We start from the raw sequence: 27,093 nt of genomic DNA, 5'->3' as shown, positions 1-27,093 counted from the left end.
CGTTAGCGGTAACGGCTAACGGATTATCAGTATCGGCTAGCGAAAAATCGGTATCCATTGACAGGCCTAACCGTGACATCTAAATTTGTAGAAAAATCACTATTATGGTTACGCCCTTACCCAAAATTTGTAGAAAAATCACTATGTGAGTGTGACTAATCCATAAAAAAAGCAATTTTGTGCACTTAACATTTGAAACATAAAGTAATTTTCCACGGCCACACTAACATGTTGACACTTAGTCAATCCAAGAGGATGTGTCTATATATTCAAATGTTTTCGATAAGTTAATCAAAAAAATGGACTGTATTACTAGCCTTTTTGGACTTCAAAGGAATGTTCATGTACTAACCTACTACCTCTTTCGAAGTATTAATGCGCTTATTAAACCAACTGATTTTTGTAGAAAACAACTTCCACTATATAATTGGTCAAGGATTAGGTCTTTGAACAAATTATCTTCAAAAGCGATTATGTGTCTTTTAATATTTGTGTTTTTTCTTTCTTGAAAACTAAAAGGCACATCTATATCACTAAAAATCAATTAAAATGAGAGATAAGGACTTGTTTGGTTGGAGCAGATTCTTGATGTGAACATCATTGTGTGCCTAATAAATTAAAGCCAGCACACTCGAGTATACTTGTTTTTTCTTTTTTGTTTTTTTTATAAGAAAATTTGAATATATTAGAAGTTCTTCTTGTTTAAATTTGAGTATACTTGTTTAAATTTGAGTATACTTGTTTGGTTTTAACATGTGGTGATCTGGTTTAAGTTCTTCTTTCCGGTAATTAGATTGTTGGCGGACTTTACATTCTCCTAAACATAATTATTAATATCCGATAATTTAACCATTTTTACCGAAAAAATACAAACTTGTTTCACTAAGGTAAAAATATGTATCGGTCTATTGAGGACGCATTGGACAACACAATTATCATCTCTGTTTTAAAAAGATAGATTTATTTCATGCACAATTTACACATAAAACATACTTATCTTTTTAAAACACAGGGAATAATAAAAAGAATACGTATAAATGAATGATCCAGTAACAATGCATACATATACGAATAGCTGATACGGCATCATATCACCCAATGCGTCAAACCATCCGCCAAACAGAGAACTCCAAATTACAACCCCGTACATAATAATGAGTCATGATTACTAATAAGTAATAACAAGGTTCAATTCTGACATCACTATGATGTCATTTTAAATCTCAATTCTGTACTCCATGGGAAACCCTCCTATAAAGATGCTCACTCCCTCCACAAACCAAAACCCCAATCATCCCCACTCTAAAAGTCTCTCTGAAAAAGAAGAACTCTCCGCACTTTTCATTGTTAGAATGGGTTCATCAACTGAGACCTCCATTGCCACCACCATCTCCAATTCTTCACCTCCATCTCCACCTCAAGTAATAGTAAGTCCTTGTGCCGCCTGTAAAATCCTTCGCCGGAGATGCGTCGAAAAATGTGTACTAGCTCCTTATTTTCCACCAGCTGAACCCTTAAAGTTTACTACTGCTCATAGAGTTTTTGGTGCTAGCAATATCATCAAAATGCTGCAGGTAATGATCTAAAATGATATCTCTAATTAGAATTAGTCAAATTGTGATTAAATATAGATAATTACTTTAGCTTTTTCCTTAATTTTAACTTTGGTTTTGATTTTTATTATCAGGAACTCCCTGAATCCCAAAGAGTTGATGCAGTCAGTAGTATGGTTTATGAAGCAAATTCGAGAATAAGAGATCCGGTTTACGGTTGCGCCGGAACAATTTGTCAACTTCATAAACAAGTGAGTGATCTTCAAGCTCAATTAGCAAAATCTCAAGCAGAGGTTGTTAATATGCGGTGTCAACAAGCTCACATAGTAGGCCTACTTTGCATGGAAATGAAACAACATTCTCAATATCAGCAGCAGCAGCAACAACAACAACCCACAACCAGTAACATATCGCCTACTTCATCGTTATCGTCTTTGCAAATGCAGCAAGATGTTGATGATTTTCTTTTTAATACCATTACTACTGATTCCTCATCTCCGGATAACAGTTTTGATGGGTTAATCTCCGGCGACGGGAATCTGGGTTCAGAATGGGAATCTTTATGGTGATTAGTTTGAAAACTACGGAGAAGAATATACATCATTAGCTTCACTCAGCAATAGCATTAAAATTTTATTGTCCCTAAATTCTGGTTCAGGAATTAAGTATATTTCCTCTTAATTATTAACTCATAATCTAATTGTACTTTTGTATGAAGGAGAAAATTAAGAGTAGAATAAGCATCTGTTTTACATATATATTTATTGAATAAACATATTTATTGCTCTATTTGTTAATCAGTTAATATGGGTCTTAGTATTTGGCGGCATATCCAGGTATACGCAAGTGGCTCCAAATGTTTTTACAAAAAGTCTTTTAACTCGTCACCCACTTCAAATCTGGTGAGTGCCATATGAGGGTATCTTGGTAGCGCAGGACCTTGCAACATAGTCGAACTAAGCTCACACCGAAGCTGTAGCGCAGTTAGGACACTGATATAACATTATTTAGCGCCTATTGCTAAACGTATTTGTCAAACCATATCTAGACGCTATATCTCTTTGTCGTTCACTTTCTTTAGTATTTCCCTCCCTGATTTCTTATTTTTCGAAGAATAATGACTTTTTTGTTCATTTTGAAAACCGAAAGAAAAAACCCTGAAGTTTCAACCCATAAACAATAGCTTTGAGGCTTCACTTTCAACTCATGAACAATCAGTAGTCATGTTTAGGTACGTATGAAATCAACCCCTATACGGACGTCTAGTCTAACAAAGGTGGATCGGTCCTATTATGTGTTCAATATTCTGTCCCAGAGTCATTATGATAGGCACAAAGAGTGCTTGGCTGGCAGCCAAAAGCTGAAGAGCGGTGCTTCTGCTTCTCCATATAATAGAAGTACCTGTCAAAATTCAAAAGGCACATAATACTAATGCAAGCTATATAACGTGACTTAGGAGGCCTTGTTTGTATGCAGGGAAAATCTGCAGTTAGCAAAAATTTGCGGTATTTTCCCTTTATTACGTATAATAGTGTCAGCGATGGAACTGGGGGTGGCCGAATGTATAAATATCACTCAAAAAGTTTATTTCCGATGATTTTTGAGGAAATAAGATAATAGCCTCCTAGAAATTTAGTGTTTAGCCTATAGTGTTATTTTAGCGCACCTAAACTTTTGATCCTGCTCCTATCACAGAATATTGCTGAAACCGGAATGTGAATCTTCATGGTGAACCATGGACGATGGTTGAGGTAACTACAAATAATGGGGTGACGACACATTGTCGGTAAATGAATGATAGAAAAGGAATGCACTATGCAGTATTATTTTGGTGATGGGATACCTCATGAGTCATGGCTGCTGCTGCTTCCTTTGAAGTAATATGAAAAGAAAGAAAAAAAGGGTCAGGTAAAGCTAGTTAGTTCTTTATAACGTCTCAACCTCTCCTCAACCGTAGCCTTATATCTTATGATTCTTCAATTCTTGCTCTCTTTTTTTGTTTAGGCTTTTGCATGATGTTTGACTAAACATAACACAAAAGTTAATCTCTTGTTCTTTATCTCTCCGTGGGGTTTCCAAATCTACTCATATCGTGCATAAATCTAGATAGTCAGCTGTATGTAAGTATATTTATAGCCAAAATACTGCAGTTTCCCGTTCTCTATTCATATTCTTTCACATGGGTTTCATTTTTATTGAATTTACGTCACTCCACTTTATGAGACCGAACGAACTCATATATCAAAACATCTTAAGAGAGTGCACCAAAAAACTACTTCTTCCGTCCCCATTGTGGGCACACGAACCACGCGCGTGTCCGAACGCTCACAATCAATCTTTAACATCTACGGAGATTATGATGATGGTACCCTGGTGTTGATTCATTGGCTCAAAACCTTCGGGTTTATCATGGCCTCATCCAACCACTCCAGGCGTGGCGTTTGTGCATGGGATATAAGTATTAAGGAAAACAAAACATCTAAGCAAACACGTGCGGAGCCAAACGAATGTAAAGTGCTGAAATGTAAATAAGACCATGGTTTACGTGGTTCGGCACTAAGGCCTACATCCACGAGATTTGTTGTTCTACTATGTTCTTCACGGTTACACGAATAGTTGAATGATTTTTGGGGTTTACATGTTTCTCTCCTCTCAGGGATTAACTTACCTTTGTTATTTCTCTCTCTCTCTCTCTCCTTCCCTTCCTGATGTTTTCGATCCCCTTTCCTCTTGGTGGAGATTGGGTATTTATAAGGTTAGAACGTGGGACCCATCTCTGAAGACCGTTGGAACCTTATCTTCTTGTGTCCTTGCGTCCATCGCGCGGAGGTCTGCGTTTCCTCCTTGATCCCGCAGAGGCATCCTCGCTCGTTCCACAGGTTGGTCGACACGTACACTGCTCGGAGTGTTTAATGTGGGTAGTTGAGGGGTCTGCTCGTGTCAGACAAGTGTCTTCTGCCCCTGTCAGTCCGTGTCAGCTAACTATCTCTCCACCGTTGATCTTGGCTTCTCTTTTGGGGATGAGATAAAGTAACTCCTCGGACTTTATTTGGTGTTTCGTGACCCATCATGTTTTGATGTTTTTGGCCTGCATGCTTTCCACGTACCTCTTTATATACACGTGTCTGATAGTGAGATATATGTGTACACAATTTGCCCCTTTTCTTCGGGCTTGAATGACTAATGGGTGCCTTGAAGAAAAACTATCATCGCATATTCTTCTCACTCCTAATAACTTCTCCTAGATACTTGGGCACGTCTTTTATTCGTGCATTAACTGCTTATGTAACGGGCACGTCTTTTATTCGTGCATTAACTGCTTATGTAACGGGCACGTTTTCCCATTCCTCCCTTAATTTCCTTCTCTTTCTTTCGGGTATTTTAAGGATAGAAAGAAAATTTAATTTCATTCTTCCTAAACACTCTCTCAGTTTTCATTCTTCCTTTAAATTTTCTGTCTGTCTTCATTGAACCTGTGACCTTAAATTCTCTGTCAGTCTTCATTGCACTTGTGATTTTGAATTTTTTGTCAGTCTTCATTGCACCTGTGATCTTAAATTCTCTCCACCTTAGCATTAACCACGCCCGCTTCTCCTGTTTGTTTCTTCTACTGCTGTTTTTGCCGGTAAGTTTTCCTTTTCTTTATTTCCACCGTTTTATGCTGTGTTGACTTGTGAATTTTCTGCTACTGTTGTTCCTTGTTTGTGATGAAGAACTTCTTCTGATGCTTGCATACTAGTTTGCCCCTGTTCTTCGTCTTAAATTAAGGAAGCCATTACTTCGAGGGTGAAATATTGAGCATGTATACTACTTTTAGGGTTGCTACGTTATCGTGGTTGTATTGCTATGGATGTGTTTTTTGATTTTGGTGATAACTTGTTCTTGATTTTATTCTTTCCGCAGCCATGTCTGACCGTCCGCGGCCTACTTATCAGACTCCTGATTCTGGGTTATCGAGATCTCTTCCGCGTCGAGAGTCTCAAGATGATGTTCGTCGGAGTCGAGTTTCTTCTGGAGCGAAAGCCTCGTCCTCTAGGGAAGATATTCCCCGATAATTCCGTCTGGTTCTCGAAGAGTCTTTGATCGCTCAGTGGCTCGTCCTCGTGATGATACTAGGAGTACGCAGGCTCCGCCCCGCGCTGTTGCTTTTGACATTCCTCCTCTACGTTCGTTAGTGCCCGAGCATCATCTACGGTCTTCTCCAACTTTTAAAGGGAAGAATACGAAGGCGTAGCTCCTAGGGTTGAATCTTCAAAGAATCCCCCCGTGAAGAGAAAAGCTTCGGAAGCGTTCGTTAGTTCATCCGGCCCCGCCGAGGAGGATGAGGCTGCTCCCTTGATACGCAGTGTCTCTGTTAGCAGGAAAAAAGTAACCTTCAAGCATATCGATCTTGAAATATTCAAGGAAAAGCATGAGCTTCAAGCCTTCGGGGTTCGTTTCTATGCCCCTGAGGATGATATTACGTATGAGCTTATCTCCAAGTACGAATTCGATGATTTCATTTGTTAACGACGGTTGGGGCATTCGAGGCTGGTCTGATGCTGCCGTTGTACAAATCGGTGATTCCTTCTACTACGACGTGCTCGCTAGTCGTGAGGGTTCTTCCACCAATACTCATATTCCGTATCCCAACTATCGGGGAATTATCTCCGCGCCCTGAAGGAATGCTATCTGCGGAGTAAGGGGGAAACGTCGATGACTTGTTACGTCCCAATCCCATGGAGAAGGAATGGTATACTCCTGAGAATTTCAATAACTCCTTGGGGATTACGTCAATAGTAGGAATCGCAAGCCGTGGAGTGTCAGCCTTCGGAATCTCCCTGCTCCTCGAGGCGAGATTCGTCTGTTAAATGAGGTCAGCGATGCCAAGCTGAAGTATGTTCCTGGCACGGAGGCGTCCAGTCGTCGGAAACTCTTCCCCGCGCGAGAGAGGATCAAGCGCGATCATGACTACGAGTGGCACGCCACCGTTATCGAGATAGTTGGTCCGTGGGCTTACGGTTGGATTCCGGTCCCCGCGGTTGGCGGCCTACCGAGAATAGTAAGCCGCGCGAATCTCCTCCTGTTCGCTATGGAGATTTCTGCCCCTGGCGTCTGAACTTTGCGGGCATGAATTTTCCTTATGCCCTGGACGTCGTAGAGGGAGACGAGGAGGATGGTTCCGGTGCTATACTCCCACCGAAGAATATCTCAGCTGCTCAGGTACGCAGATTCTAGCTGCGCTTCTTTTTTAGAACTTCCATCAGACGGGAAAAATAATTCTTTTTGTGGTGTTGGTTTCAGGTATTGAAGAAGAAAAAGATTAGGCCGAAGCAGTCTTCTACTACGGTGATGGGCGAGGTTGAGGCCCAAGAAGAAGTTACTAGTCCAGTGAACGAAGAGTTTGCTGAGGACGAGATTACAGATGGGGAGGAACGTACTGGTACCTCCCCTATCAATGTCGGAGAAGAGGTCTTCGCTGGTCACGCTGGTGATGAAGGAAGGAACAAAGTGTGTGGCTGATGACGTTGTCATCGGGGATGTTTCCGTCCCTGCTGGTGATGTCGCGGATACCCTTCCCACTTCTCAAGAATTTTCTTTTGATCGGATGTATTCCACGGGGGAGTTCTTTGACGAAGCCCTCGATTTTCCCGAGGACTTCTCTTTACTTTCCCCCAATGATGATTGGGATGTTCTTGGTGGTGATGGTAATGGGGATGCTACTGTAGAAGATGTTGGTGCGGAGGAGCCTGCTGTGCATGTAGGCGCGGAGGAGCATGCTGAGGGGGTCGAGTCAGAGAAGGAAAATCTGTCGTTGACGCGCCCGCCGATAGTCTTCCCCAGTCGCCGACGTCTGAGGGTGAGGACGCCATCATGGATTGGTTTAAGGAAAAGAATCTTCTGTTTGTCTCTCATCCCGCTCCTGTGGTTGCTGGGGAAAAGGAATCACCGCGTATACCCGTCGCATGATGGAGATGTCTTCAAAGGCGCAGGTGTCTGAAGCCTGGGGAAAAAGGTTGACTGTTCCCGAAGCTACCCTCGTGCCGGAGCCTCCTACTTCCGTTGCCGATATGATGGCCATCGCCGACGGGTATCAATATGGCTTTCCGCAGCAGCGTGTGCTTGAGGTAAATTTTCGTACACACTTCTACGTGACGATCAGACGCTTCGGTGAAATAATGTTTTGTCATCTTGATGTGTAGATGATGAGGAGCGAGCATTGTAACCACGTGCTGTATCAGTTCTTCAAAGCGAAATCTCTGAAGCTCGAGGCTAAGCTTCGTCATCGAGAAAAGGAATTATCTGCGGCTGAGGTGGAAATGAAGAGCTGAAGAAAAGCCTTAAGGAGAAAGAAAAGCTGGGTGAAGCAGAGGCTGATCTTCGTTCAGAACTTGTTGCAGTGCGCGCTGAGTTAGAGCAAACTCGTAGCCAAGTTTCCACTTTCACAGGTTTGGTTCTTTTCCCTCGCCGTATGTCGTCATTCTTTTATCTCTTAGTTGTTCTGTCTGAGTCTCCCCACCCTATCTCCAGTGGGTGGCGTCCCCGAGCTGATATGGCTTCGAAACGAAAGAGTTCGGCAAAAATCTCGTATTAGAGATTTGGTTGAGAAAATTAAGAGTGAAGCTAAGAAATGGGATGCTCGGGCTGAGGTATGGCGCGCGCGGCATGTTCAGATGGTCGACATGCAAAATCTGTACAACCATGATCGTGCTTTATTTAATGGCACACTGCTGTGGACCCGTGATATCTGCGGGAAGCCCGTGAGCGTACTTCCTTGTTGGAATCTAGGATTCAGCGGTTGGAAGAAGAATTACAGACGGCTCGATCCATTCCTCTTTCAGGGGTCCAGGATAATATGCTCTGTCTTGCCAGAGAAAGAGATGATGCTCGTGCTGAAGTCTACGCTCTCAGCAATGCTCTTTCCGCGTCTCGTCCGACGTAGCTCGTCATGCTGAGTCTGAGAGGAATCGAAGTGTGCATGTACAGACTCAGCAAAGGGGTCTCAGAGATAAATAAAGAGGTCGACCACCTTCGTCATATGGACTCGATGAAGCAGGTAGAATTAGATGCCTGTCAATTTACTCTCACCAACCTTCAACTAGACTATAAGAAATTATCCGCGGAATATGATCATCTTGATGAAGCGCGAGATGCGGTTGTTAATGAGTATGAAGAGGCTTCGGCTTGTGTCGAAGGTATAATCCCATTTCATCGAGTGTGACCTTGTTTTTTCTACGCTAACTCCGTGGTGTTGTCTTTTTCAGAGCTCGAGGGACGCCTTCGCGTCACAAATGAAAAACTTGAAAAGGCTCAATCTTCCTTAGCGCAGCAGGAAGAACAGACCAATCACTTCAAGAATTTAGCAGCAACCCGCGAGGAGGCCGTTGGTGCTGCTTCTAGAAGTGAATCGGCTATCTTCGTTATTATCCCAAGCCCAACAGCGGACAACAGTTATTAAACACAAGGCTCGTTGTCAATTGGCTGAGGAGACGAACAAGATGCTGGAGAGGATAGAACTTGGCCTAAGGAATGAACATGGTCTCGTGAAGAACTATCCTCGTCGTCCCGTTCCTTCTGCCTTGCCCAGCTCCTCGGGCCCCTCTTCTGGTGGGAGCGTCCCATCAAGTCTTCGGAATAATCCTGCCGATGGGGCCGCCACTAGGTAGAGAGATCGCAGCGTTTTGTAGGATCCGCGGCATCATTATACTTTTTGTAATCATGTAACAAGGATTTTTTGCTGATGATCCTGTAAAAGGAATTTTTTGATTGTGTATCCTTGACTTTGGCCTTTCACTTCTTGTAATCACCCTTTATGAAATGAATCCTCTCTTGATATACCTACAATGTTGTTTTGTTTTATTTTAAGTATTTGTGAAAAATCAAAACAAAAGTTTTTAAGTTTTTGAGTGCGATACTGAAGGAAGGTACCTTCGTGATCGTCTTGAGACCTGTCACCCCGCTGGCGAATCCTGGGCCAGAGGATTCCCAGACGGTGGGGGCCGGGGCAACGTTCTAGGATATGGGATTAAAATATTTACGCACCCATTCCGTCGACCCGTTGCCTTAAGATTGGTTGGGTATCTCTTTCTGCTGGGTGCCTTCCCCCTGGTCCTACACTTATGGACACTGATGGGGGAGCCCTGAGAGATTGTAGATTAACTACTTTCCCCAATATTGTAGGTAGATTCCACTGACTTGATAATTTGAAAGCTTGTTTGATTGATAAGTTGAGGTCTGCAATTCCTCTTCCAGAGATAGAAACATGTGGAGCGGTCAGGCTCCCTTCTTCTTCTGGTACACTCCAAGCAGATTCAAATCTGCGTTGCTTCTATGGGAAGTATGGTTTGAGCCATTTAGCATTCCAAGGATGCCGGAGGACCTCGCCTTTTAGATTACGAAGGTAGTAGGAACCGTTACCCGCAATGTCGTGGATCATAAAAGGTCCTCCCCATGTAGGTGCTAACTTTCCCCATTTCTTTTCTTGCTGATACCGTGGGATTGTTCTCAACACATACTGTCCCTCTACAAAATTCCGTAGCTTTACCTTTTTGTTGTACTCCCTTGCTAGTCTTCGTTGATAATTTTCCATCTTTTGCAATGCTACTTCCCTTCTTCCTTCCAAGTCGTCCAACCTTTCTAACATCATATCTGTTGTGAGGTTTTTCTCCCAAGCTTCGGTCTTCGTGGTTGGCATGAGGATTTCCGTAGGTATGACTGCTTCAGCTCCATAAGTTAGAAGAAACGGGGATTCCCCGGTAGCGGATCTTCGTGTTGTCCTGTATGCCCATAAGACATTGTGCAGTTGTTCGCACCATCTTCCCTTATGCTCGTCTAATTGTTTTTTGAGTATAAGGGCGAGGGTCTTGTTGGTAGCTTCCGCTTGTCCGTTGCTTTGAGGGTATAAGGGGGTGGACTTGTTCTTTCTTATTTTGAAGGTGTCGAAGAGCATGTCTATATTTTTTCCCTGTAATTGCTTGCCGTTATCAGATACAATTTCGCAGGTATACCAAATCTGCAAATGATGTTCTGGAATATGAAAGTGAACACATCCGCGTCTCTGATCCTGGCCAAGGCCTTAGCCTCCACCCATTTACTGAAGTAGTCCGTGGCTACTATCAAAAATCGTCTCTTCCCTGATCCTTCGATGAAAGGCCCGACGATGTCTACGCCCCATTTTGCAAATGGCCACGGGCTATCGACAGAGTTTAACATTGTTGCCGGCGCGTGGATTTTTTCGCGAAGCGCTGACATTCTTCACATCGTCGGGACATCCTCGCGGCATCTTGTATCATGGTCGGCCAGTAATATCCTTGCGTTTTTGCCTTGTCAGCTAGTGATCTCATGCCGCTATGATTCCCCGCGTCACCATAATGGATATCATTTAGAATTCGATGCCCCTCTTTCCGGGACAAGCAGCGTAGTAATGGTCCAAGGAAGGATTTCTATACAGGACCCCTCCCGAAGATCATATCTTCCCACTTTGGAGAGCATCTTCCTAGCTGTTTCCGATCCGCAGGTAAGCTTCCTTTTTCGAGAAAGGCATGTATTGTCACCCTCCAGTCATCTTCGTTGCTGAAGTCTTCGTCTTGATTTGCTCTTGACAGGATGTCTCTTCATCAAAGTCATTATGGATGTCTTCTCCTACCTGGTCTTCGATATTTTCTTCCATCACATCTTGATTGGTAGCGAAGGAGAATTGAGATGCAATCGAAGGCTCGTATACCCTTGCTATTTTAATACCTTCGGCATTTTTATCCCTCAGCATGGATGATATATATGCTAGGGCATCCGCGTGCCTGAGGTCCCTTCTGCATAAGTGCCGGAACTTAATGTTCGGGATTTGTGATGCCAATGTTTGGACCAAGGCCATGTAAGCTGAAAGGTGTCATCGTACACATTATACTCGAGCCCAATTTGCCGTATGACAAGCTGCGAATCACTTGTCAGCCTTACATCGGTTACCCCCATCTCTATTATTATACGTAGGGCATGTACGACAGCTTCGTATTCAACAATGTTATTGGTATGCTCTTTGAATTCCAATCTAAGTGCCTGTATAATCCTTTCTCCAGTTGGGGTGATAATGACAATACCTATTCCTGCTCCTTCCTTATTTTTAGATCCGTCGACAAAGACTTCCCATTGTCTATGACTCGCAGGTTCGAGGATATCCATTGGATCCTTGATTTCTTCCTCGGCTTCTGGTATTCCCTTAATCTCTTCGTCGTTGTCTAGGGGAGGTCTGCTAAGAAATCTGCCAACTTGGGACTTCTGAGAATGTTGAATTTCATGAATGATGTTGAATTGGTCCAGATGGGTGTTCCATTTGGCTATTCGGCCCACTTTTCCCGTGCTTTTGAGGACTGCTTCCAATGGTGCTTTGCATGGTACCCTGACGAGGTGAGTTAGGAAGTAGGTTCTCAGTTTTTGGGTAGCCCATACCAGTGCGAGGATGAGTTGTTCAATCTTAGTATAATTTCTTTCCGCGGAATTGAGTGTCTTGCTGACGTAATAGATAGGCTGTTCTACCTTTGTATTGGTTTTGACTAATACCGCGCTGACTGCGTCCTCTGTTGCTGCTATGTACAGTGCCAAAACTTCATCAGGGTCTGGCTTCTGCAGGATGGGATTGAAGCTAGATGTTCTTTGATTTTTTGGAATGCTTCCTCGCATTCAGCGGTCCATTCGAACCTGCTCCCTTTTTTAAGAATATTGAAGAAATGTTTGCATTTGTCCGAAGACCGTGCAATAAATCTGCCCAACGCTGCTATGGACCCATTGAGCTTCTGCACTTCCTTCAGATTCTTTGGGACGGCATCTCTACTATGGCTTGAATCTTAGCTGGGTCTACCTCGATGCCCCTTTTCGTCACCAGATACCCGAGGAACTTCCCCGAGGTGACACCGAAAGTACATTTCTCCGGATTCACTTTCATGTGATGCTGTCTCATTGCTTCGAAGATATTCCTCAGGTCCTGGTGGTGATTTTTACGCAGCTTGCTTTTGACGAGCATGTCGTCCACGTAGACTTCTAGGGTTCCTCCAATCCATGGCTTGAAGATAGCATCGACCATCCTTTGGTATGTTGCCCCTGCGTTTCGGAGCCCGAAAGGCATTCTGGTATAGCAATAAAGGCCATGTGGGGTATAGAACGCTGTGTGTGGCTGATCTTCTTCTGCCAGGGCTACTTGGTTGTAACCAGAATATCCGTCCATGAATGACAGCTCTTCGTACCCTTCAACTGCTTCAACCAGTTGATCTATGCTCGGCAGGGGATAGCTGTCCTTTGGACATGCCTTGTTGAGATTAGTAAAGTCGATGCATATTCTAACCCCTCCATTTTTCTTAGGAACAATGACCATGTTGGAGATCCAGGTAGGGTTTGACTTCCTTGATAAATCCTGCATCTAGTAGCTTCCGAAGTTCTGTTCTGTTTCTACCGCCTCATGATATTCTGGAGCCACTTTTCGTATTTTCTGCCTGAACGGGGGTGCCCGGTTTGATGCGTAGTTCATGTTGGATTACTTTTGGGTCAATCCCCGGCATATCTCCTAACTTCCAGGCGAACACATCCGCATATTCCTTAAGTAATTTGGTTAAGGAATGTTCTCTTCCTTCGTCCATGATGGTCCCAATTTTGACCATCTTCGGGTCTTCTTCCGTTCCTATGTTGATTTCCTTTACGGGTTCTACTGGTGTGAACACAGGCTTCGGGTTTCCGAGGACTGGGGCGCTCTTTAATTGCTATTTAGCGTGTTTCTGTTCTTCGCTGGTTGTTGAGGTACTTGTTTCCGAGCCTTGGACATTACCATCTTTCGTCAAGCCTTTCCTGTAGTTTCCTTAAGGAATAGGTCTACGGCTTTCTTTCGCGGTTTCTTGATTTTTACTCTTCGGATTTTTCGCTGCTCTTCTTGCTCATTGTTGATATGATCCTGAGTGGCCTGGCACTCTCGCGTAGCGATTCGATCTCCCTTGATCTCCATTATTCCCTCAGGTGTTGGAAATCTGAGGTATTGGTGGTATGTTGCCGCAACTCCTTTGAGCTTGTGTACCCATTGTCGTCCAATAATGGCGTTGTAGGGGGAAGGGGTGTCCACCACACTGAATCGGGTATCCAGTTTCATGGGCCCTGCGTTAACCTGTAACACGATGTCTCCCAAGGGCTTCGTGGCTGCTCCATTGAATCCGTAGATGGTGTGATAAGAGGTCATCAACTGTTCATCATGGAGCTTCATCCGTTTGAATGCATCATAGAATAGGACATTTACAGAGCTTCCCCCGTCTATGAGGATCTTTTTGAGGTTACATCCAGCTACTGGTAATGTTAGGACCAAGGGATCGTTATGGTCTTCCATATCTTCTTCGATATCCTCGGCATCGAAGATGAGGAGATTCCATCCATTCTTCGTGTTCGTCCACCGCTATCCCATCGACCTTATATAACTCGCAGCGGTCTTCGAATTGCTTCCGTAACCTTTTTCCAATCTGCGCTGTGAGTGAGGGTCCTGTGGCTTCGGAACACGAGATGGTGTTGATTGTTCGGTTTTCTTCCGGAAGTTGGACTGGTTTGGTTCGTTTGGATCTGTCCTCGGTAACCTCCTTTCGTATGTAATGTTTGAGCTCTCCCGCATCAATTAATTTTTGGATCATTATTTTAAGGTTCTTGCATTTTTCGGTCTGGTGTCCGTTGAAACAGTGATACTCACAGTAATCTTTAGACTTCTCGGATCTGGGGGCTGCTTTCCCTTAGACCATGGCCACTCTAAGTTTTCCCTCCCTTTGATTCTCGTAGGATACGAGCATAGCTAGCGTTGAGTTTCGTGTAAACTTGATCTTCGAATTTTCGGTCGCCTGTTCTTCGTTCACCCTCCGTTCCTTCCTATCTTCGTGAGGTCTCTCTCTGAGCAACCCCTTTTGGCCCCATTGGTTTGTTCCGCTGAATTGGTGCGGTGAGACCTCTGCGGATATGCCCTCGGGTTTTCCCGTTGAATTTCTTCAAGTCGAGCGTGCTTCTCGATAATTATTCGGAGATCTCCTTCTGTCTTGGGCACGCTCCCGTGAATTTCAACAAATAGGGGACTCATTCGGTCTAAGCCCCAGCAGTTGATGCTTACCACTGGGTCCACGCTCCCTATGGCTTGGCAGATCTTATGCCATCTGTTTGTGTACTCCCTCGTGGTTTCCTTGTAGCCAATTGCTAGTGAAAAGAGCTTATCCATCCCGGTGTTTACAGTCTTGTTGTACATGTATGTTCTTAAGAATTTCTCTGCGAGTTGGTCGTATGAGTGGATGGAGTTTGGTGGCAGATTATCAAACCATGATAACGCCGATCCCTTCAAGCTTGACGGGAAGTATCTACAGAGTACGGCGTCGTTCTGACCCCATCTAGCTAAGACACGGTTGTAGTACCGAACATGTGCAGCAGGGTCGCTGGATCCATCATAGCATTCGAACGTCGGGACAGGGCATTTCAGTGGAATAGGGGTGTTGGCCAAGCGATGCGTTAGGGCGTGGAGTTAGCTTCTCTCATGACCTCTTCTAACCTTCCCCCACCTTGTTTATTTTTTAATTGCCTGATCTCTGCCATCATCTCATCTCGTAGTTCCTCCATTGCGCGTTGGTGCTCTAAATTCTTCAGCTCATCACCGTCTGACTCTCCATCGTCATAATCCGGGTCGGATACGCTACGTCTCCTTGTCGCGTCTTCATTAGCCGCTAGGACGACTCTACAGTCTTGGTTTGGCTCTGGTGCTTTGGAGCTTGCTTCATCAAGTTGTTGGCTGGTCTTCGTGCTTAGAGCAATCCGCTCCTTTAAATCTTGATTTTCTCTGGCCAACAGAGCTACAGCTTCTGCGTAAACCTGCTGGTTCTTCCTCAGTTCCTCAAGCTCAGCCATTAGTCGGTGTGATTGGTTGGACCCCTGATTGGGAGTCCCAGCGCGTGCCGCTACAGCCGTGGTGCCGCCCTCCTCCATGGTCTGTACTAAAGGTGGCAGGGGTTCAGCTTCGGTTGCTGGTGTTTCCAAATTGGAGTGAGCGCCCCTCTGCGGTGCCAAGCCGCCGGTAGGTTTGATTCTGATTATTTGTTAGATCCAAAGGTTAGCAGGTGAGCGGGTTGGAATGTTCTGGATTCATCCACCCTTTCTCTTGGTTGATTAAGTTGACTCATGGCGAAGGTATTGCTAGCCTCCGCAGCCTTCGGAACTACCGCAGCCTCCCCGTACTTTATCGTTGCTGTTATGAGAGCCGCCGCTGCAACTGAATTAGCGTTCATGGGTGAAGTGATTTCTGCAGTATCTTGCCTTCGATTGGTCACTTTAGCTTTATCTCCTTTCTGCTTGCTTCGGGTGATGATCGGGGTTGTCCTGTGCGTTTCTTTTGACAAAGCTTTGGATTTTCCTGCTTCCTGCGTCTTTTCCATCACGTGCCCTTTTGTTGATACTGAAATCTCGCATAAACTTGCCCTCTTTACTCGCAACACGTTCTCTCTGCATAAGTTATTTCAAACAACAGAAACGGGAATATCCGCGTGAAGCGGGTTAGTTGGCGAAATACAATTTTTCAAGAGGGAATTAATACCCGCAGGCTATAAACTACGGGTTAGAGTTTTATTAAAAGCGATCCTTAGTATAAAAACTACGAAAATTGTAAATCCGATGGATTAGAACAATAACCCGCTTAGAACAATAACTCTCATCGAAGACCAAAGGTGGGTTTTTGAACTTAATACAGTTGACGAATGATCTATATGGTTCGAGCTGATAAATTCAGAGCAATCATATGCCAAATTAAAATGAAATCACAGGACAAGATAAATCTTTTACCGGGACGAAGTCCCTGTTTCTAGCGCCAAATTGTGGGCACACGAACCACGCGCGTGTCCGAACGCTCACAATCAATCTTTAACATCTACGGAGATTATGATGATGGTACCCTGGTGTTGATTCATTGGCTAAAAACCTTCGGGTTTATCATGGCCTCATCCAACCACTCCAGGCGTGGCGTTTGTGCATGGGATATAAGTATTAAGGAAAACAAAACATCTAAGCAAACACGTGCGGAGCCAAACGGATGTAAAGTGCTGAAATGTAAATAAGACCATGGTTTACGTGGTTCGTCACTAAGGCCTACATCCACGGGATTTGCTGTTCTACTATGTTCTTCACGGTTACACGAATAGTTGAATGATTTTTGGGGTTTACATGTTTCTCTCCTCTCAGGGATTAACTTACCTTTGCTATTTCTCTCTCTCTCTCTCCTTCCCTTCCTGATGTTTTCGATCCCCTTTCCTCTTGGTGGAGATTGGGTATTTATAAGGTTAGAACGTGGGACCCATCTCTGAAGACCGTTGGAACCTTATCTTCTTGTGTCCTTGCGTCCATCGCGCGGAGGTCTGCGTTTCCTCCTTGATCCCGCAGAGGCATCCTCGCTCGTTCCACAGGTTGGTCGACACGTACACTGCTCGGAGTGTGTAATGTGGGTAGTTGAGGGGTCTGCTCGTGTCAGACAAGTGTCTTCTGCCCCTGTCAGTCCGTGTCAGCTAACTATCTCTCCACCGTTGATCTTGGCTTCTCTTTTGGGGATGAGATAAAGTAACTCCTCGGACTTTATTTGGTGTTTCGTGACCCATCATGTTTTGATGTTTTTGGCCTGCATGCTTTCCACGTACCTCTTTATATACACGTGTCTGATAGTGAGATATATGTGTACACACCCATTATAAAGGCGGAGTAACTAAAAAAAGATTTAGTCCATATAAATAGGCATAAAACCAATTCCAATGTGTTTTCGTCCATATTTACCCTAATTAAAGAACATGATATTAACAAACTTAGTTAATGCCTTTAGTAATTCCAAAGAACAATTATATTTTCCAATGGATAAAAACTCTTACTCCCTCCGTACCTATTATATAGGCGGAGAAATAGTATTCTCTTAGAATAAGAAAATGTTTAGTTTTCATAAATTTCCTTCTACTTTCCAAATTTATCCTTACCTTGTTCCAATACAAATATTATTTTATATATCTCTATCTCACATGTAAAACTAGATTGTACGATACCCATGCATCATTAATAGGGGTGTATGTGGAGAAAACAACTTTGGGAGTGGAGCTTCGCCTATCTAATGGTACTAAAAAAAATATAAACTCCGCCTATATAATAGGTAAGGAGGGAGTAATAAATTGATATTTTCCATATTTCCTAGATAAATATATTGGAATTGATGAGGGTAAATCAGGGAACATAAATTTTTTTTATAAAAATCAAAAACTGTCTTATTCTAAGAGAATTTCACCTGTCCGCCTATATATAGAAGACTGAGAGAGTACGTAAAAATCATCCTCTCACACGTCTTCGCCGAAAAATGACCACCACCAAATTCCTAAGGGGCGGGATCCACCTTCATGTGAGAGTGCGTTTTTTTTTTCTTTGCATTGTCTATTTACGAAGTCTGTGTAGAACGACTTCCATATATTAGAGACACGAAGTAAATATGTTACGCTGTCTTGTAACAGATTTGTAGCGGGGGGAAAAGAGATTTGTAATTCAGTCTATGATGATCATATTTGAATTGACGATAATGAACTGTTAATTGATATTAGGCCACAATTAACCATTATAACCATAAAAACTTAAAATGGAATCGATGCTAATAACCAAAGAGAAGACCGCTACGAAAAATATCCGGACACATCAATGATCGATCGTATTACATATGTCAAATATAGTGGTGATGTCGCAGCTAAGCAAGACTATAGAATTTAAGGCATTTCATTGTTCACATTTGGTTTTTCCTTGGTACTCTTTTTAAAACCTCACAATTGAGAACGAGTGACACCAAATCGCTGCCCATCATAAAACCACAGGAAAATAGTAAAGAGTATAATGCAAGTATGAACTCTTTAAAGGGCTTTGTTTAAATATTTGGGTGAGGAATTATGCTCGGTTGTTGTTCCGACAAGGAGACATGAAAATGGTATCCCATCATCCTTTAAACTAACGTAACCTATTCCTAATTAAGTTGTTGACCCATGTGTAAGCACGGCTTAATTAATTATGCCAAAGTAGTTTACTTTACATTTTCGTTTGAATAATGAAATTTACTGTTTTTCCTTCGGGGACAGTAATTTGCTGCTGCCTATAAGAGCGTCCACATATTAGAGATCCCTATACCGTGATCACGGACGGGTGTTGCGTACGCCTCAGATGAGTATGTACCGTTGTATGTCGTTAGACAACCTCGTAACGTTGCATTTGCATATGTGTCGTTACCTTGTCTACAAGGAAATCTACCTATTGTTACACTGTATAGTCACATCTTTAATGTATATATATATATGTTGCAAAAGAAAAAAATTGGGGATTTTAATAAAGTGACACACTTCCAATTTCATGTTTAAGAAATTGCCACTGTTTTTTTCAAAATTTATTTAATGCCACACATTTGATTATTTCCATCCTGTTTTTTTTTTTTGAGAAAACGATTAATTGACGTTAGTGCATACTGTCATTAAATTACCCATATAAAATGACATTCAAGCCCCTGAATCATTTAACTAGGACGAGTTAACAAGTGATTGAGTAGAGAGAGTTAACTTGTGACTCAATACCGAGTTGAATCAAACTGAAATCGGCTGTGAAATCCCATAGTCAACATTGCACCGCCTAATTTGATGTTGCACCATAGTGGTGCTTCAGTAAGCCAGTATAGCACCTGCGTTCACCAGCATATGTATTCTTGCTACTCAAATTCTTTTGAACTTTGCATGTAGCTTCTGCAACTGCTATCTCTCAGCATTGCAGCCTATTCCTTGCATCACCACCTGCATCACACTATTTCTCTGTAAATCCAACGCCATTCTCAGCTCACTGTCACTAACAACACCTTAGTGCAACATCATCATTTACAACTCTGCAAATTCTATTCTTCCACCAATTTCACTTCCTTGTCATCTCGAAAGCAAATCTATACTTATCTGTCATACATAGGCTACAACACATCTCTCCATCATTGCAACACTATGAGCATCAACACATTATTTCTACAGCAGTAACTCAAACATTTCATCTCCAACTTCTCTCAATCGCTGCAACAACAGCAGCTGCAATTTGTACCTAAAACCTAGGCATTCATCTATCCCAGTTCTTCTTCATTGTTTACTGAATCTCAACATCTCTCTCAACTACAGACTCAATACAAACTGCAGCTGCAACATCCACTAGGCCAAACAACCTCAAAATCCTAGCACCACCATCTTCTCAATTTCATCTCAAGTACCCATTTATTTCGACTGCCACAAACAAATCAATTTAAACCACAAATTTCCTCTGTCTTCATCTTAGATTCAATATCATGTATCAAACCCATGTTCTTATATGAGCAACAGAAATTTCATTACAGACCCACATCAATTCTTCATCTCCTGCTCAAACAAATCCAACCAATATTTCTCTCTTCTTCCTAATTCTAAAACCTCCATGGCAATTCAATCTGCAAAAACTCAATCCTTCACAAATTCTCGATCTGAAACTTCACGAATTCTCGATCTGAAACTTCACAATTCACACAAATCCAACAATCAAACAAATCTATTTCACTTATAAATTTTCTTATAAAAAAATTAAAAATCACAATTAATTTAGTCATTAACAGGAAATCATGAAACCCCTCTTTCTGATTTTACAGCCTTCCAATTCAAATCCCTTATGTAATAAACCTTAACAACATCTTCCCCATTTTTTCCCAAAAAAATCCGATTAGGAACAGCTTTACCCCTTTCCCAAACAAATTGAAGTAATCAGTGAAAGAGAAAAAGAAAATGGTGACTCTGGTGGTGGTCGTGACTGTAAGAAGAAGAAGGAAAAAAGGAAAAGAGAGGCGAGAAGAGAAGATGAAATGAGTGTCTCTTAGGTTAGGGTTAAGTTATTATATGTGTGATGAAATAGAGGGCTAGGATTAGAAAATTTTATCAGATCAACGGTTAATAATATAGTCGGTTTATTGGTTCGACTCAACAGGTCGGTCGGTCCTGTGCAGCCATAGATTGTCAGGAAATTGAGAAGGTTAGTTTGGTAATGATGCCACATGTTTTGGACTTTTTCAATGACAGTTGACTAATCAAGTGGGCCTTAACAGAAAACTTAACATGTATGGCATTTTATAAATTCTGAAAAAAAACGGTAGCATTTTATTAAACCGGAAAACCAAAGTGTGGCATTTTATTAAAATTCCCTTAATTAATTTAGTCACAATAGTTCTCAAGTGCAGGTAAAAGCTATAATTTACTGCTGCAAAATGAAGTTGTTGCCATAAAAATGCAGCAACAATATGAAAAGAGTGTAAAAGCTATAATTTAATGCTGTAAAATGAAGTTGTTGCCATAAAAATGTAGCAACAATATGAAAAGAGTGTGATAAAAAAGTATAATCTCTTGCTGCAGTGCATGGTGCAATAATAGACTTCTTGGTACATAAATTATCGCGGTACTAGTAGGGATTTATGTCATAACCATTGGATGCTACAATAACTTAAGTTTCTTGTAGTGCTTGCATTTTCTTTACCTTGTTTGATTATATATGCCATTGCCAAATTGATGTATTACCAGTTAGGGTGATGTTTCACGACTGATCACAAATAAGTTACTCAAAGCGATGCATTCTTCCGGAAAAGAGTCCCACGGCAATTCGCTGCAGTGACGACCAAGATATGATTTCTCCAGCCACAACCATGTTTGTACGTAGCCTTTTGCCATATTTTCATCGTGGATGCTCAATCTCGACCTGCTTTCTAGCGGATAAAGCAAAGATCCGCAGCTTGTCAAAAAAAAAAAAATCCGCAGATCGCAAAATCATGGAAGCTACTGTAGAAGTACTAATGCATCCAGAAGGGTTGAATTTTAATCACTTAACACATGCCATTTTTATTTTGTAACCATATATAGAAAAAGTTAAAACAAACCCTAATTTGGATTTCAAAGATATCATACGGAAAATACCAAAAATAGAATACCGTCGGCAGAAATGAGGAAGACTTTGTTTGTCTTGTGACTTTGAAACAAACTGTTTACGTTTGTGATTTAAGCCTATAAACAAGGGGAGCAAACAATGGGCACAAAAGAAGTAATTGATTAATATTGGTGCAAAATTAGTGGAAAACAAAGCCAAATTTGTAGGATTAAAGTAGCAAGTAAAAGCTCATTATATATTGATTCGTCTAAATTACCTATGTTACAATGTGAAAAAAGTAACAATGTTATTATTTTGCAGTACTTATAAAGTTAGAGTCCGTAAACCCAAGTTTTCTTGGATAATGGACTTAGAAGAGAACGGTTACTTGTATCAACCAGGCTCATCACGACAGGCAGCATCAACTCAAAGGAGTTTCTGGCTAGATTTTCTGGTCGGAAAGCAACACCCTGAAAGCAAAAGCATTAATAGCCTCGTCTCTTTTGCGTGCGGTCACATTTTTATGAGGTCAAACAAATCTTCTTGCTATTAATGATGCATGCAATCAGCATTGCAACCGTCCATAGCCACTACCCAGTATCCAGTGGTCAGATACTGAAATGCCTCCTTCAATACATATACCCGTAAATATTTATTGTACTGCTGACCAAGAGAGGTCCAAGGCCTTTTTGTTTTTCAGCATTAGTTGGTTCAGATAGCTCCATCATTAAACTGTCGGTCTGTAATGTCTGTGTACTTCGAACACGTATACGTACCAATTACATATAAACATCTCAGTTAGATCAATAAATTTATATCTCAATCTTTAGCTTTAGAAGTTGAAGATTGTATTTGAAAATATTGAATTCAGTCAAGCAATACATTTATTGCCTTCAAGCTTAGCATAATCCAAATCAAGCAAAGCTGAGCAAAACCCAATTTGGGATACTGAGACTAACAATAATGACTTCAATGATGTACGCCTTTTCTGATTCTTTTTCACAAAATTGAGAAGGAAAGGTTATAATAGACAGTGTTCACCCTAGATGCTTCCTATGAAATTATGGAACCCCGCAACTAGCCAGTTAATGAATTCACGTTTTAAGCATTATCTTTGATTTCTAGTTCGAGGACACCCTGTTACTTGCAGCAAGAAGATTTTGTTTGTCTTTTTTCATTGCACCCTAAAAATGTTTTCTATATGGTGGTTGATTGGTTCTGATCAGAATCTCCTAATCCTACATGCTATTGCTAAAATTAACCGGTATTGCCTGGTGCCATGCATGTTTTTTTCGCTCTTGTCATATTTTTAGGGCTAAGTGCCAAATTAGTAGGATACTTGCTGGTACTAGCTAGCGAGATTTAGTCATAGTCACTAGCATTACGTGTTAAGATCAAATGAATATTATATGGCATTAATTGTGGGTACGGTTGTACCTTTCCCAATCTATCGATTATGATCACGATCTCTTTTTTGCTTTTTTTTTATAAACTTTGAACGATCATTAAATCGTCGGCAAAATGGAAGACGATTGTAAATACGTGTACACAATCTGTCCATCTCTCGAACTCAAATACTTTCTAGTATATTCAGTCAAATGACCGTCCTATGTACTTTTGCCCTTCGATTTAGGCTAAAGCAAACTAAGCAAGAGCGACAGGATGATAATGGCTGAAATGATGGATGATTGTACATTATTCAGCTTCCGTTTTTGTTTGTGTTTTAACTACTACTTTCTCAGATAACTTTTGGCGAAATTTTTTCCTCTTGGTTGCGTTTTCTCATCATTTATTTGAGCCCAATTGCTGAAATCTTAGAGTTACTAGTTTTCAAACAAGTTTGGGTGGACAAAATAAAAATTAGGGGTGTGTAACGGATGGACGGTTGCGGATTAGGGGTCACCCATAACCGAACCGTCAAAGTTGCGGATTTGCAAAATTGAACCGTGACAGGTCCAATCACCCGCGGATTTAACCTTTGCGGATCCGCGGATTGTACGGGCCGGTTGCGGATTAACCGCGGATTTGATCTAGTTTTGATTGTACTTGTTGGGCCTAAATTCAGTTAGTGTCTTAACTTAGTTTTGATTGTATTCAATTAGTTAACTTAGTTTTGATTCTATTTGTTGGGCCTAAATTCAATAGTGTTTTAAGGACTTTACTTCTTTCTCTTTGGGCCTAAATTCATTTAGTTAACTAAGTGATCAAAGAACTTCACTTCTTTCTCTTTGGGCCTAGGTTCATACTCAGGTAAGAAAACTTTGCTTCTTTCTACGGTTGCGGTAATCCGCGGTTTTCAAATGACAACCGCAACCGCATCCGCACCGCATGCGGATTTGAGAATCCCACCCGTGTCCGGCCCATACGTCTTGCGGTTTGGATGAAATCCGTAATTTTACGGACGGATACGGGTTAAATCCGCGGTTCCAGTTTTTATGCTCACCCCTAATAAAAATACATTGTCCAACCATGCAACGGCGCAAAATTTTACCCAGATATATATATAATCACATCCAGATGTCAAATTGTTTGTCTTCTCATTAGTCTTATGCTCAACGCGACGCATACATATGATGCTGAAGTATTGGAGTCACTATGTTGTATTAGGGGCGCTTAGGCGCCCAAGGAAAAGTTGAAAAAAATAAACATAAACATATAGAATTTGGCGCCTTGGGCGCCTTTTTTTCTAGGCTTCCCGTGGGCGCCCTGCGCGCCTTTTACAACACAGTGGAGTCATTTACAATTTTATACCTAATTCTAGGTGCACATATCAAACTGAAAGAGTTGTTATCATACCATCGAATAATTCTCGAATCAAATATAATAAATTAGATCTAAATATATCGGGTGAAGTTCAGATGAGTCTTTATAGTCTAAAAGAAAAGAAAAAACAATATCTAAAATGGTGATAATTGATTTGTGCTAAAGATGTTTTTAAACTTAGTTCTTCAACTTAGTTGTTTCAAATAGATGCTCATGCTTCATCATTAAACTGTCGTCATGTAATGTTTGTGTACTTTGAACACGTATATGTACCAGTTCCATTAACATCTCAGTTAGATAAATTTTCATCTCAATCTTTAAAAGCTGAAGATTTTGTTAGAGCATAGCTCGGTTGAAACCACCAAGCATTGGTATGTCAAGTTTGGTTGTCATATTTTAGTGAATCAAAACTCGTTTAAAGAGTCGCTTGATTATGTACTAGAGACAACTTCGTATAGGTTAGACTAGAAAGTATAGGATTATGAGACATACAAGTATTACTCGAAGACTTGAAGAATGTGAAGAAGTAAAAAGCTACAACGACAACATCATCCTTCCTCTTGAGGTTAGTAATATTTTGACTTGAAATGTTTCATCCTAACGTATCTTTCAAGTCGTGCTATATTGAAAATATAACTGCGAAGCTGTGAATGATTATACTCTAGTAGTAGGACATGATCATATGATCATAGTATTAAGGAATAGAATACGAAGTATAACGCTTATCTTTTGAACTTCGTATATAAGACATTGACATAATCGTTTGAATGCTATTGTGATTATGTGTATGGGTAAAGGTGAAGATTTCATCCTAGGAAACAATGTTTACATTTGTTTAAAGGAAGTATATTCATGAACTTGTTTTATGGATAGAAAGGGAAATCGCTAGCTTATTGGTATTGTTATTCATTGCATATCTTTGGATTACCAATATGTATGAGTTAGTAGAACCGATCATAACTTGTCATGTATCTTGGTAAAACTAGTCACAGTGCCTGACTTATGTATTGGTATACTTTTATTAGTGCAACCGATCCTAAGTAATCACCTAATAAGGTATGATGTACTTGTAATTGGTGTGACCGATCCTAGTAATTGGTGTGACCGATCACAAAAGAGTTGTGTAATCGATCCTTGTAATTGGCGTAACCGGTCCTAGTAATTGGTGTAACCGATCCTAGTTACTTGTGTAACCGATCACAAGTAATATCGTGAGAATATGGTAACCGGTCCTGGTAATTGATGTAACCGATCATGTTAACTGATTTAACCGGTACCAGTAACCATATGGAGGTAGAACCGATCCTTGCATTTGGTAAAACCATAAACCCATGATTAGTGTGTTGATATTTGATCAATCACATAGTTGTCTTGGAATACAGATGAACCAGTTCTAAACTTCTTTGGAAGTGTGGTATAATCGGTTCCAAGATTGTAAATATGAAAGAGGATTTACATAAAAAAAAAGATGTCGACATACTTTGAACACGCTCGGTAATTCTTACCTTTTATTGTTCAAAGATATTCCTTAATTACTCAAGGAGATACCAAACCGAAAATAAGCTAAGAATATTTTAATTAAGGTTATTAGTTTTTGCATATCTCTGGAAAATAAAATCGGTATTGTGCATTTACTGATTGGAGATTTTCTAGTTGAGATTTCGGTAATATTGGAAAAAGCATTTCAAGGAATTATGAAAACCGATTTGGAAATATATTGCATATCTTAAGAATATTCGGTTTTGGAAATTCCTTGGTGTCCAAACTTCCTTGGAATATAAATACCTAAGTTTGCATTTCGAGCAAACTATCCTAAGAGCCAGCAAAACTACTTCATTGTGTTGTTATTGGTGGAGCCGTCTATCCGGAGAGGAAAATACCCTAATTAGGCGAAATCTCTTACAACCGCTCGTTTAAAGACTTCTGTGGGATCAAGAAGCTCTATGAGTACCGTTGGTGGGAAACTAGATAATTGCAGTATATTATTAGTTTTCGATTGATTTGATCGACTAACGGTTGTTGAACTTTGATAGCACCTAGTTTGTTTATTCTTGAGAATCTTATCTCCTGATATAAGATTCACTCAAACTAGATCGAAGTGTCGATGGAATCTTTAGAACTGTTTGTAGATCTAAAGACGTCTTGTGATAATCCATTGTTAACAGACTCTGTTCTGGGCGTGATTGATCACAAGAGATTCAAGTTGTTTTGTGTAGGTTTTTATTGAAGATTAAAGAAGATTTGAAGACAAAGAAGATTTCTGATTTGGTTTCTATATCTTTGGTGCAAAAAAACTTGATCGGCTGGGATCCAACTCATATCAGATTTCTTGAGTTCTATTTGATCGTTACAAATCCGGATCTTATTACTTCGTTAATTGAAGATTGGATTGATCTAACCAGGAAAATGAGTTTATTGGTTAAACAAAGCCTTTGCATATGACTTGACATATCTTCATTGGAAAGAATCGATAGAGCTGTTACCAAACATATTTGTTATTCTTTTACTGTTTGGAATACGATCCAAAGTAATTGTTACAGTGCGTGCACTTATCGAATGTCAGAAGCGCAGGGATACTGAAGAAACTAGGTGAACTATAGGTTTCGTTTCTTGGTCTCAACTATACGAAGTTGGTATAAATTTTTTTATAGCGGCTTAATTATGAGAGTATTCCATTCTGGACTAGGTCCCGGGGTTTTTCTGCATTTACGGTTTCCTCGTTAAAAAAATCTTGTTGTGTCTTTTACTTTTCTATTTCCGCAATTATAATTGTTTTATTATACTTAATTATTTTAAATATACTTGATAGTTATCTGATAGAGTTTGGTTAAGTCCGAACCTATTATCGAGT

At 41.1% G+C, this 27,093-nt stretch overlaps 1 protein-coding gene across 1 annotated transcript; it reads left to right on the top strand.

Annotated features, from left to right (window-relative positions):
- Window positions 1-1,301: 1,301 nt before the first annotated feature.
- Window positions 1,302-2,292, top strand: LOC113323300 (LOB domain-containing protein 1-like). The gene is made up of 2 exons (XM_026571588.1): window positions 1,302-1,574; window positions 1,688-2,292. The coding sequence occupies exons 1-2, from the start codon at window positions 1,353-1,355 to the stop codon at window positions 2,120-2,122; spliced, it is 657 nt and encodes a 218-aa protein (XP_026427373.1). The 5' UTR covers window positions 1,302-1,352; the 3' UTR covers window positions 2,123-2,292.
- Window positions 2,293-27,093: the final 24,801 nt, after the last annotated feature.

The sequence above is a fragment of the Papaver somniferum genome, chromosome 11, assembly GCF_003573695.1.
Source record: "Papaver somniferum cultivar HN1 chromosome 11, ASM357369v1, whole genome shotgun sequence".
Classification (NCBI taxonomy): domain Eukaryota; kingdom Viridiplantae; phylum Streptophyta; class Magnoliopsida; order Ranunculales; family Papaveraceae; genus Papaver; species Papaver somniferum.
This window is presented reverse-complemented; position numbering and strand designations above follow the sequence as displayed.

Bases quoted from the DNA above. Each gene is read 5' to 3' on its own strand.
- LOC113323300 (XM_026571588.1), top strand. From the start codon at position 1,353: ATGGGTTCATCAACTGAGACCTCCATTGCCACCACCATCTCCAATTCT. The intron at 1,575-1,687 runs GTAATGATCTAA...TTTTATTATCAG, and splicing joins ATATCATCAAAATGCTGCAG to GAACTCCCTGAATCCCAAAG.